Source organism: Quercus lobata, chromosome 2, assembly GCF_001633185.2.
Source record: "Quercus lobata isolate SW786 chromosome 2, ValleyOak3.0 Primary Assembly, whole genome shotgun sequence".
NCBI classification, from domain to species: domain Eukaryota; kingdom Viridiplantae; phylum Streptophyta; class Magnoliopsida; order Fagales; family Fagaceae; genus Quercus; species Quercus lobata.
In genome coordinates, this window is record NC_044905.1 from 15,233,103 (window position 1) to 15,245,103 (window position 12,001).

General features: G+C 36.2%; 1 protein-coding gene across 1 annotated transcript; it reads right to left on the minus strand.

The window, feature by feature from the left end:
• Nucleotides 1-8,436: 8,436 nt before the first annotated feature.
• On the minus strand, nt 8,437-12,001 carry LOC115974679 (glyceraldehyde-3-phosphate dehydrogenase B, chloroplastic). Its single transcript, XM_031095146.1, has 9 exons — nt 11,761-12,001; nt 11,550-11,663; nt 10,503-10,664; nt 10,249-10,416; nt 9,938-10,098; nt 9,741-9,802; nt 9,519-9,568; nt 8,898-9,304; nt 8,437-8,740 (listed from the first exon to the last, which is right to left on the minus strand). Exons 1-9 carry the CDS (start codon nt 11,857-11,859, stop codon nt 8,605-8,607), a joined length of 1,359 nt encoding a protein of 452 aa, XP_030951006.1. The 5' UTR covers nt 11,860-12,001; the 3' UTR covers nt 8,437-8,604.

The following is a 12,001-nucleotide window of genomic DNA, read 5'->3' on the forward strand; positions in this document are numbered from 1 at the left end:
TTTGTGAAGCACCACAACCTTAATTAATCATAGTCGCACTCATACCACAAGCCTCTAATCAAAAGCTACATTAATTACTTCAAACACTGGCCGGCCAGATTTTTGCACATTGTGTGGTGCATTTGATATCACAAATTTCTTGTTAATGTCCTCCAATATTTCAATAATTTTTCTTGTAAAAATTTGTAATTTTTAGAAAGACAATAAAAAAATGCATATATAGTGATTTAATCATATTATATACGTTAAAAAGTTTGAAAATTACATGATATAAATCGCATGTTTCATACCTACTCAAAAATGCAAATATTGCTTTGATAAAATAAAAATGTAAATATCTTTCAATTATGTGTAGAGGCCCAATACAATTAATTTGTAGAGGTAGGTTGCCAAGGTCAACATTTTTAGGCCTTAATGGATTCGTTAAGGAGTTTGGAGAAAAGTCCAATTCTTAGGTCGTTAAAAATATGAACAATTACCAATAAGAAAGGCAAAGATTTGCATCACTCTTCCTTAGATTAGTCCAAGGATCACTAGTTCATATATTACTCATTTCTTGGCTACAAAGCTTTTTATTGCCCTTTATCTTTTTTTGTCCAATTTCTCTCTCTCTCTCGCTCTCTCATTTTAAGGGAGACTCCTTCCTTTTTATAGTAGCTGGGGCCTCATCCCAGCCCTCCACCTGGGGTGTCATGGATCCTTACTTGGATATTTGTCCTATCAATGCTTGGTTGGTGGTGGTAGAGTAGGTTGCAAGCTGTAAAAACACTGTTCAGGGTCATTTTGCCATTAAATGCGGCAAGCTGAGTTGGTACAGTGTGAAGTGACCGGTACTTTATCTGAAAACTTCCCCTCTTCTTTACCTGTACGTCTCTACTTCTTTTCTTGGTCTTCAGTCTTCTGGCCCAGGTGGCTTGTTTGCAGTCTTCCAAGGAGTGTTCGCTCCTCAAGCTGGCTCCTTGGGCAGGCTGCTTCTTTGGTTTCAATATTTGAGTTCTTGTTAATGTGCTAGGCTGAAGTTGATAAGAAGTTGGGCCCACCTTCACCTTAGGTCGGACCTACCTAGCAATATTCCGCATTCGAGCCTTACCCACCCACAACATCAAAATTTCTTTATACTTAAATAATTAATGCATCATTTGAAATAATAATATAACAATTTTTTTTTTAAATTTTATATATCTACACACACTAGTCTAGGAGGCTTAGAGGCTATAAATAAGATAAAAATTAACATTTGTTTGGGTTGTGAAGGAGTAAAAGAGTAAAGTAGCTGCATTTCCAAAGCGGAGAAGTTTTGAGAATTGAGAGGCGTCAAGAAGTTGCTGTTGCTACATGGGAGTGTGATGTGGCTTAACTTAATTATTGTGTGGCACACGCCATGTGTGAATTAAGATGTGTCACCATGTGCCCGGCGCAATGTACCACACACAATGTCACTATTTCAAACTTTCAACATCCACTTCTTAAATACTGCCTCACCTTACTACTTATTGACAATCTCATACACACAAAGCTAGTGCTAGGAATTATCACTCGCACTTTCAAAGTTTCAATCACTATCGTAGTAAAAAAATGCCTACATTATTCACTAATTTCTCCTCCTCTTATCTTTCGCATTACAAGTTTCCAGTGAGTCTCAATGTGTGACAGAATCTACACATATGTGTGGCAGAATCTACACATAGGTGTCACGAAAAATCCAAGGCCTTAAAACTCAATCTCATTGCTATTGCTGTTATTTTAGTTACTAACACGATTGGTGTGTGCCTCCCACTACTTACACAATCCATACCAGCTCTTAACCTTGATTCCAAAGCATTTTCTATCATCAAAGCATTTGCCTTCGGGGTCATTCTTGATACTGGCTACATGCATGTTTAGCCCGATTCCTTCTCCTGCTTAGAGTCTGACTGTTTGCCTGATCACCGCCCTTAGAAAAAATTTCCATTTTCAACATTTTTGGCTATGCTATCTGCCTTATTAACCCTAATGCTAGACTCACTTGCAATGTCTTATCACACCAAACCTAACGCTCAAGTGGATTTTGGAAGAAGCAGCAGTGATTTGAAAAAGGCAACCACCACTGAATTACACACTACTACTAGGAATATTAGTGCACGATGATAGTTGTGGGAGGACTTTCATCTCGGCCCCCAATCAGGTATTGTCCTATTTGGAAATGGCGTTGAGCAGTCCTTAAGGATTTGTTCAATCCCACATTGGGGAGAGATGTCTCCCACTCATGCCTTATAAGCCTTTGGCCTAAAGATGAGTGTACCACTACTACATTTTTTGTGGGAGGATTTTCGTCTCGGCCCCCAATCAGGTATTGTCCTCTTTGGAAATGGCGTTAAGCCTTAGTCCTCAAAGATTTGTTCAATCCCACATCGGGGAGAGACGTCTCCCACTCATGCCTTATAAGCCTTTGGCCTAAGGATGAGTGTACCACTACTACACATGATTGGGGGCTGAGACGAAAGTCCTCCCACAATAGTCATTCCAAATTGTTAAGGCATGTAGTGTGATTTGTGAAGCACCACAATTTTCTTCCTTTTAAAAAAAAAAAAAACAAAATTATTTTTATTATTATTATAATAAATTTATTTAGTTTATTTTTTGTCCCTAGAGAAACTTTTTTATTTTTTTATTTTTTTATACAAGATAAAAATTTTATTCTAATCTAATTTAAGTGTATATGTGTGTGAAGCCCCCTTTTAGAAACTTGAACCTTGACTCTTATTCCCCACACTCCACAAACTCTTATACTTGTAAAGTGACTATCGCACCAAGGGTGTGCGGTGGTGTCCTTAGAGAAAACTTGAACTTCATCTTGTCTATTTATACTATTAATAAGAGGATTTCCTGTTTGGGTTTCAACATTGTTTGGGTTTCAACATTTTGCATATTAAAATATTCTTACATAAATTCTTAAACTCTTTAACGCTTGTTTGTTTCGATGTAAAATATTTTCCCATTTTACAATATTTATTTTGCAATAGAATATTTAATCAAAAGTAAAATATTTTCAGTCAACTAAATCAACCAAAACAAATTTGTGTAAAATATTTTATTTTACACTTAAAATTTTGGTAAAATACTTTACGCTTCAAATTTTGGTAAAATATATTACATTTGTTCTCTTGACTCGTACCCGATACTTTCACTCCTTCAAACCTCAGCCCCTCTCACGCTCTCTTCCTCTCAGTTTTTGCTCTCCCTTCTCACTTTCAAGTTCTCACTTCTTTCTCTTCTTTTCTCTTTGGCAGTCCATTGGGACTCCTACTGATGAGCGGTGAGGTGGTTGGCGTTGATGTCTCCAACATAGAGGTTGTGGCAGGAAGTACGATGCAGATCGTTGATATCCTACCCTCTACACTCTTCCTCATGTTCCTAATTTCTTTGGGGCTGCATCTCTCAGATCTAGATAGGTGGGTTGTTGGTGGTGAGTTTGGTAGGTGGGTTTAGTTTTGCGTTTTGGTGGCTAGGTATGGTGTTGCTAGGTTTTGTTTTGAGTTTGGCGGCTGGGTATGGTGTTGGGTGATCGATGGTTTGTCAATTCAATGGTGGTGCATTGGGGGTGGGTTTTAGTGTTGATGGTGGCTGATTGTGGTGGGTTTTCATTAATCATTGATCTTGGATTTTTTTTTTTCCTTCTCGTTGTTGTAGAGGTGTGGGTGGTGGCTATTATGATGATGTGGATGGTTGTGTTTCAGCGTTGGATTTTGGTGACAGCAGCAATGATGGCTTTTTTTTTTTTCCTCGATTTGGATGTGGTATAGTTGGTGGTGGTTTGTGCTTGCATTCGTGGTGGTTGGTGGTGGCTGATTTGTGTTTGCATTTTCAAGTGTTTAGGTCAATCTAAACATTTAAAAATGTTTTACTAAAAATATTTTACTGAGGGTACCACTATCTTTTAGTTAAATAATTGGTGAAACTACAATATTGGTCCCTCAAGTTTACCTTATGTCAAACATTTGAAAATGTTTTACTAAAAATATTTTACTGAGGGTAAAATACCACTATCTTTTAGTTAAATAATTGGTGAAACTACAATATTGGTCCCTCAAGTTTACCTTATGTCGAACATTTGAAAATGTTTTACTAAAAATATTTTACTGAGGGTAAAATACCACTATCTTTTAGTTAAATAATTGGCGAAACTATAATATTGGTCCCTCAAGTTTACCTTATGTGCGCAATTGGTCCCTTAAGTTTCAAGCGAGCACAATTGGTCCTTCAAGTTTTAAAACTGAGTTGTATTAGTCATTTTATTAACTACCGTTAGTGGTATTGCTTATATGGCTAACGGCAGTACCACTAACGGCAGGATGTCATTTTTTTAATGATGTTGCATTTTTTTATTAAAAAATTCCAAAATGCGAAGTTGGATCAGGATGTGAAACTCAGCTTTTATTCTTTCTCATAAACGACATATAGGTTTGTGTGAGTGAGTGCTAAGCTAAAGCAAAGCAACAAGCTTGCAAAACAAAGCAATGGCTCTTTGGTATCAACCTCCTCCTACATTGAATCGTATCTCACCCACTCTCAAACTCAACTCATTACGCTGCACCTGCAGCTACAACCTATCTATTCTGAATTCCAGACCCACCCACATACCCGAACTTGAACTCAAACCCATATTCACCTCCGTCAAAACTAGGGGTGGCAAAATCAACCCAAACCCATTTGCCCACCCAAACCCACCCACTTAAACGAGACCCAAATCCACCCAATTATTAATTGGGTTAAATGGGTATTAACCCAATTAACATTAATGTTTATTGGGTTTTAATTGGGTACCCAATTATGATCCAACTATCATTTCTACAAATCACCCAACTCTAAAATACCCCAAAACCACTAAAATTACCAAAATACCCCCTTAACCTAAAAAATGACCAAAATACCCCCTAAACCTAAAAATGACCAAAATACCCCTAAAACCTATAAAAAAAAAGACGAAAATACCCCTAAAACCTAGAAAATGACTAAAATACCCTTAAAACCTAAAAAATTACCAAATACCCTCCAAAACCTACAAAATGACCAAAATACCCCCAAAACCCAAAAAATGACCAAAATACCCTCCAAAACCTACAAAATTACCAAAATACCCCCAAAACCCAAAAAATGACCAAAATACCCCAAAAACCCAAAAATTACCAAAATACCCCCCAAAACCTAAAAAAATACCAAAATACCCCTGAAATCCAAGAAATGACCAAAATACCTCCGAAACCTAAAAAATGACAAAAATAACCCTGAAACCTAAAAATTACCAAAATCCCTCTGAAACCTAAAAAACGGCCAAAATAACCCTAAAGCCTAAAAAATGATCAAATAACCCCAAAACCTAAAAAAAAACCAAAATACCCCTGAAACCTAAAAAGTGACAAAAATACCCTCGAAACCTAAAAATTGATCAAAATAATCTAGAAACCTAAAAATGACCAAAATACCTCCCTAAAACTATAAAAATGACCAAAGTACCTCAATAAACCTAGAAAATTACCAGAATACCCCTGAAACCTAAAAAATAACCAAAATACCCTCAAACCTATAAAGTGTCGAAAATAGCCCAAAACCTTTGAAATGACCCAAATAAACCCAAAACCTTTAAAATGGCCACAAAAAACCTGAAACCTCTAAAATTACCAAAAATACCCTGAAACCCCTAAAACGACCAAAATACCTCTAAACTTACAAAACGACCAAAATACACCTCAAAATATCTAAAATGACTAACATACCACTAATCCTATTAGATGAACAAAATACACCTGAAGCCTCTAAAATTACCAAAATAGGGGTTTCGGGGTTTCAGTCACTAATTTTTTAGGTTTTAGGGGTGTTTCGTTAACTTTTAGATTTTGGGGCTTTTTTTTTTTTTTTTTTGTAATTTTCTAGGTTTTGGAGGTCGTTTAATAACTTTTTAGGTTTTGGGGATATTTCAATCATTCCTTAGGTTTCTGAGGTCTCTTAGTCATTTTTCAGGTTTAGGGGGTATTTTGGTCTTTTTTTTTATGTTTAGGGAATATTTTGGTCATTTTTTAGTTTTAGGGGGGATTTTGGTAATTTTTTAGGTTTAGGGTGTATTTTTATCGACTTATTGGTTTAAGGGGCATTTTTTTCATTTTATAGGTTTCGGGGTATTTTGGTCATTTTTTAGGTTTCAAGGATATTTTGGTCATTTTAAGGTTTAGGGGTGGCTTGGTGAGTGATGAAATCTAAATTCAGGTCATGGCTTGGTGAGTGATGATATTTCTCTATGGGGTCTAGTTGATATTGTCTATAGTTGTCTTTTATTTTATTTTCTTTTTGTTTGAGGACAAACAAAGTTCTAAGTTTGGGGGTGTTTGATGACTTGCATAATTTAGCATAATTTATCACTTCTCAACTTTAAACTTTAGTTTAATTTTATTTATTTTTGTTGATTTTAGACTTCATTATTGTTATTTAAATTTTATTGCAGATTTGAAGAAAATGAAGATTTATTCAAATAAAAGAGACATGAAGTAGCTAGAGAGAATATTGGGTCTTGGATGAACGAAACTAAAGGAAGATTTCTTTTTGACCTTAGAAGTTGGCAAGAAAAGCGGGTCCCTTTGGGTTTTGATAGAGGCCGAAACTAAAAGGGGAGAGACGCACAAAAAGAGGAACGTTTTGGGCTGAAAAGAGCAACGTTTTGGTCTAAAAAAGGGCAACACGTTTAAAAAGAAAAGGGAGGCTGAACTAAAGGGAAGGACAGTGCTGAACTGGGAACACGAAGCAGTAGAGATGAAGACGAGAGATTTTTTTTGAGCGTCCATTTGTCCTTACAATCTTCTCAGATACATTATGGTGAATTCATTTCTGTTGAGTTTAATTTTTAGCATGTACTAAATCTTCTTATTCTAGGAAAACAATGTAATCTAGTTCCGAACTATGCTTACTTTTCTATGTTAATTTGAATTAATTCTCTTCATGTTGGTCTGATTTATTCTGAGCTTATTGCTTCTAATTAACTGGTCATTAATTAGATGATTTTGATCTTGTGATTTGCTGTCGAAAGAGGGAATTATATGATAGATCTTGAATGTTTCGACATGGGTAAATATAGAGATCGAAAGACTTGTATGAACCTATGTAGTATTAAAATCGTTGGTCTTAATGCTGTCTTGCTTTATTAAATTGCATATTCTTTTGTAAAATGATGAACAAGAATGTTTCCAATTGACTGTTGAAAGAGGCTTTTGGATCAGTTTGGAGATTGCTAACAAATAGAGAGAATTAAATTCAATTAGCTAGATGAGTAAAGCATAGTGAGAAATTAGGTGAAATTGATTTCCTAGAAGTTTTCTCCCCCATTAATTTGATCTTCGAGCAACATCTTTCTTTTCCTTTGCGCATTTTCTTTAAATTGATTTTATTTTAAATTCCAATTACAAAAAAAAACCTTAGTGACTTCTCTAGATAAAATCAAGATTAGCATAAATATTTGTCAAAAGTAAGTGACCAATCCCTGAGAATGATACTTTTCTCATCACTTTCACTTTATTATTATGGTGCTTAATATTGATTATACACAAAAGCGCATTGATACAAGTTATTCGATCTACTTTCTTTTATTTTGTTTATCTTTAATCTTTGCCCGCTAAATTTAGTTCAATCAACACATATTCTGATTACCTGTTAGTCCTAAGGATAGACATGGCCTCGTTTAGCTATAGAACTTTCAGTTGAAAGTGGATTGATGAAAAGCTCTGATAGCTAAAACCCCACAAGAGGAAGAAAAAATGCAAGTTTTATGTGGACACATACAGCTACTTTTTAGAATTCTGAACCAACAGCATGAACTAGTGGAAAGTAGCAAAGGGTAAGGGTCGTTACGGAATTCTTCTTCGCACCTGAACACATTGGGAGAAACCGGTTCCACACATTTTTTTGCCTAATTGACATTTACTTTTATCAATTGCAAACCCCAATGGAAAAAAACAGAAAGCTCAAATGGTTAGGGAACAAGTCCTCCAACAAAAAACCTGGGAAAGAATTGGACAAATACCACCTAGCCAGGAAATGGGCTGCTTTATTTGCATTTCTATAGATCCAATTGAACTCCAGCTGATTAAAATTAACAAAAAATGGACTAATATCAGCAACAAAACTAGCAAGCCTCCAAGGCACGACTGCATCTCTGTTGTTCACTGCCTCTATGCAGCTTCTGGAGTCACCTTTTAACACCGCGTGCCTAAACTGCATTTGACTAGCCAGCTAGATGGCCAATAGGATAGCTTTGGCTTAGACAGGGATGTCGGTATTCACTTTCTTAGAAGATGCAACTACCTGTTCGTGACTTTTATATTCAATTGATAATAAATATAGCCTTAGATATAGATCATTAAAAAACAGGCTAGCTTTTTTAATTAATGAATTATTGTTTCACATAACTCATACTGACAATCAATATTTTGATAGACCATTGCCACTTTAGAGAAATTGCTTGAAATGTTATTCTTTGATAATTTTGTTCCTCTCCTCAAATGTCATTACAAAATAAACATATGAAGATAATGAGCATTGAAAGCCTTGATCCTATACAATTAGCCAAAAAGATGCAGCAATCTAAGCTTCATAGACTCTGCACTCCTCGTCAGCTGGGTTTGCCTTGCAGAAGTCCTCTAATGGGTCTCCGCTACCTGCAAAAGCTGAACCTGGCCACCTTAATGCTACCAAATGAGCCAGATCAACGACCCTTTGGCTGCAAACAAAACCAAAGTCAGGTCATAATCAAAGTTACACTGAACGAATAGTCAAGCATTCTTGGATTCTTTTACCTTCTATAAATGAGCACTTCTAAGTACTAACTAATAGAAAATCTAGTTAAAGTATGAATCCATATGATTCAGTATCCTCACCTGTATCCCCATTCATTGTCGTACCAAGCAACCACCTTGACCATATCATCACCCATGACCATTGTCAATGAAGAGTCAATGGTAGAAGAAACATCTGTGCACCGGAAGTCTACTGAAACAAGAGGGACATCACACACATCCAATATGCCCTTCAGTGGCCCCTCAGCTGCTTTTCTAAAGGCTCCATTGACATCTTCTGCTGAAATGCCCTTCTTCGCAACGTTTATAACAAGGTCAACAACGGACACATTAGGAGTAGGCACACGGAGTGCAATGCCATTGAGCTTGCCCTTGAGCTGGGGTAGCACTAGAGACACGGCCTTGGCTGCACCAGTGCTTGTTGGTACTATGTTCAATGCTGCAGCCCTGGCTCGCCTCAAGTCTCTGTGTGAAGCATCCAAGAGCCTCTGAAGATACACAACGTAGGCTATAACTTTTTAAGTACCTTTATTTGAAATCATTATAACATTGAGCATTTTTATAGGAATTTTTTTTTTTTTTTTAATTATTGTAAGAGCACATTATTTGATCTCTTTAAATTGTTGGAATGTTGTACTCAATGAAAACAAAATGAAGATATGACCCTACATGAGGAGAAAAAATCTGTGTTTGATGGTTTACCTGGTCTCCAGTGTAGGAATGAGTGGTTGTCATGGTTCCCTTGACAATGCCTGCAAAATAAGAAATAATTAGATGTATTTTCTCAAAAGCCTCTCTAATGCTGAAAGAAAATTGAAGCATGTGTTATGGCAAGCACAATTTCAGTCTCATATTCATGTGCGCAAACATTTAGTCCCAGAAGCCCTTATTTGATTAATGCTGCAAAATTTTACGAATCCTTACTGAATTCTTCATCCAAGACTTTCACAAAAGGAGCCAGGCAGTTAGTGGTACACGAAGCATTGCTGCAGAAGGAAAATATTTGACCACCATTTAGAATATACCATTATAAGAGGTAACGTGTATAAGAAATTAAGTAGCTCAAGCACATTCATAATTGTTTGGTTAGCATGTTAATTAGACTATATGGGAACACTGACCTAACAATATTAGCAACCTCGTGCGAGTAATCCTTTTCATTTACCCCAAGAACATAGGTTGGAATGTCAGCACCTTTTGCTGGAGCAGTGATGATAACTTTCTTGGCACCAGCTTGGATGTGTTTCCCAGCACCGGGACCATCCACAAACACTCCTGTTCCCTGTAGGGAAAATTAATCAATAATCTTATAAGGTCTGTCCAAAATAGAGCCAACTTGGGAATTTTTTTTTTCCATGAATTACAAAATTTCTTATGCTATCTTGCACTTGAGGAGACTCTGATAGTTGAAGAATGAAAGGACGGGACTTACCTCAATAACAATGTCAATGCCAAGTTCAGCCCAAGGGAGCTTGAGAGGGTCCCTGTTGGAGACAACCTTGACGGGCTTACCATCAACGGTTATGGTGGTGTCGTCTAGTATTTTCACATCTGCTTTGAATGTCCCCAGCATAGAGTCATACTTTAGCAGATGTGAAGCCTGTATTGGCAATGATCAATGAAACATATTAACATTAACCAAGTTAAAAGCATGGTAATTCAGAGCTCATAAATAAAGTATCTTACATTCTTGACACCACCACTGTCATTGACAACGATAACATCAAGGGGTGAGTTTTTGCGCCCATGCCAGCATCGGAGGAAGTTCCTGCCAATACGTCCAAATCCGTTGATTGCTACCTTCAGTTTGGCCACTGTTTCTCCCCTAACTGGAGCTGATCCTGTTGTCTAATTTCAGGAATATGTGCAAAGTAATTATCAGTGACAATATTCAGTGAATACTTAAATAGTCATCTTAGAACCCCATAGCTATAAAGCTATAAATTCTGAAAATTTGTATGTTTTGTTCTTTTCATTTATGTATGTCTTGTCTACCTCCCATGTAACCTTTTTTTCTTCTTAGATAAATCTAATTATAAAATCATAAAAATTTAAAAAAAAAAAAAAAAAAAAATTGAACTGAAGGTTCTATTGGAAGTTACTGGCATATGCATACATTCTATTTTTTTTTTCAGAAATTAAAAGCGTTACATTAAATTTTTAATAAATTCTCATTTGTGGCATGGCTATTCTAATTGATAATTGCTAGTTTGTAAATTGAAAATTCGTTATGAAGTATAAAACTCTTCAGTGAAGGTCTTGAGTTAATAAGAGTGCCTCTTAGGTTTAAGCTTATGAAAAATGTTAGTTTTTGTTAATGTTGCAAATCACATAGAAGGTTTGAGGTTGTAAAACAAAGCAAGATACCAGAAGTTGACACAAGATTAATTTGATAAGTGGCTACTGGCTAGTCAAGCAGCATATCCTTTGGCTCAACTTGATTTTGTTTTACACCCTTTGAATAAAAGCTTGCTAACTAGGAGGAACCATCTGTGTGGCTTATAAATTTGTTTAAGGCAAAGTTTATTTTTATTTTTTTTTCCTTTCCTCTTTTCTCTTCTAACAAAGTTTTAGAGGCATGTTTGATATGTTTCGGATTTATCATTGGATTGCTAAAGCAAAACAACATATAATCTCTGTTATCCTCTTTAACATATATCAATCCATACTTCCATAGTCTAGTCTATTTTACCCTTTAAAGAAATATCAATCCAAGAAGGAAGAGAAGATAACCTTGGGAGTAAGTTGGGCAGCCACAACATCAAAGAAGGATGCCCCTCTAGCATTCTTGGAGTAGGTCAAACATGTACTGGATCTTAGCCCAGAGAACTCAGCTACTTCCAGCCTCTGTACAACCAAAATGAATTAACAATCCCAATAAACAAGAAAGCCACTAAAACATCTTCTAACATGAACAGGATGAACTTATGCAGAGGGACACTACCTTAGAGGAGCATTGGGTTGGGAAAGAGTGGAAATTCTTAGAGGGAAGCCTTGTGTTGGTTGGAATTCTTGAAGAAGCTAGAGCTGCATGGCTGGCCATGGCTGCAACTAAAGCTATGTGACCAATTTCCTCAGTTTTATAGAGTTCAGTTCGTTTTTTTTCAGTTAATATAGTCACTTTTTAATTGCTTTTTGGTTATAAAAATTAATGGTTGCAAGCGAGTTAATGGAACGTGTGGTGA

Bases quoted from the DNA above. Each gene is read 5' to 3' on its own strand.
- LOC115974679 (XM_031095146.1), bottom strand. From the start codon at position 11,859: ATGGCCAGCCATGCAGCTCTAGCTTCTTCAAGAATTCCAACCAACACA. The intron at 11,664-11,760 runs GTAGTGTCCCTC...TTGGTTGTACAG, and splicing joins CAACCCAATGCTCCTCTAAG to AGGCTGGAAGTAGCTGAGTT. The intron at 9,569-9,740 runs GTAAGGATTCGT...CTTATTTTGCAG, and splicing joins AGTCTTGGATGAAGAATTCA to GCATTGTCAAGGGAACCATG.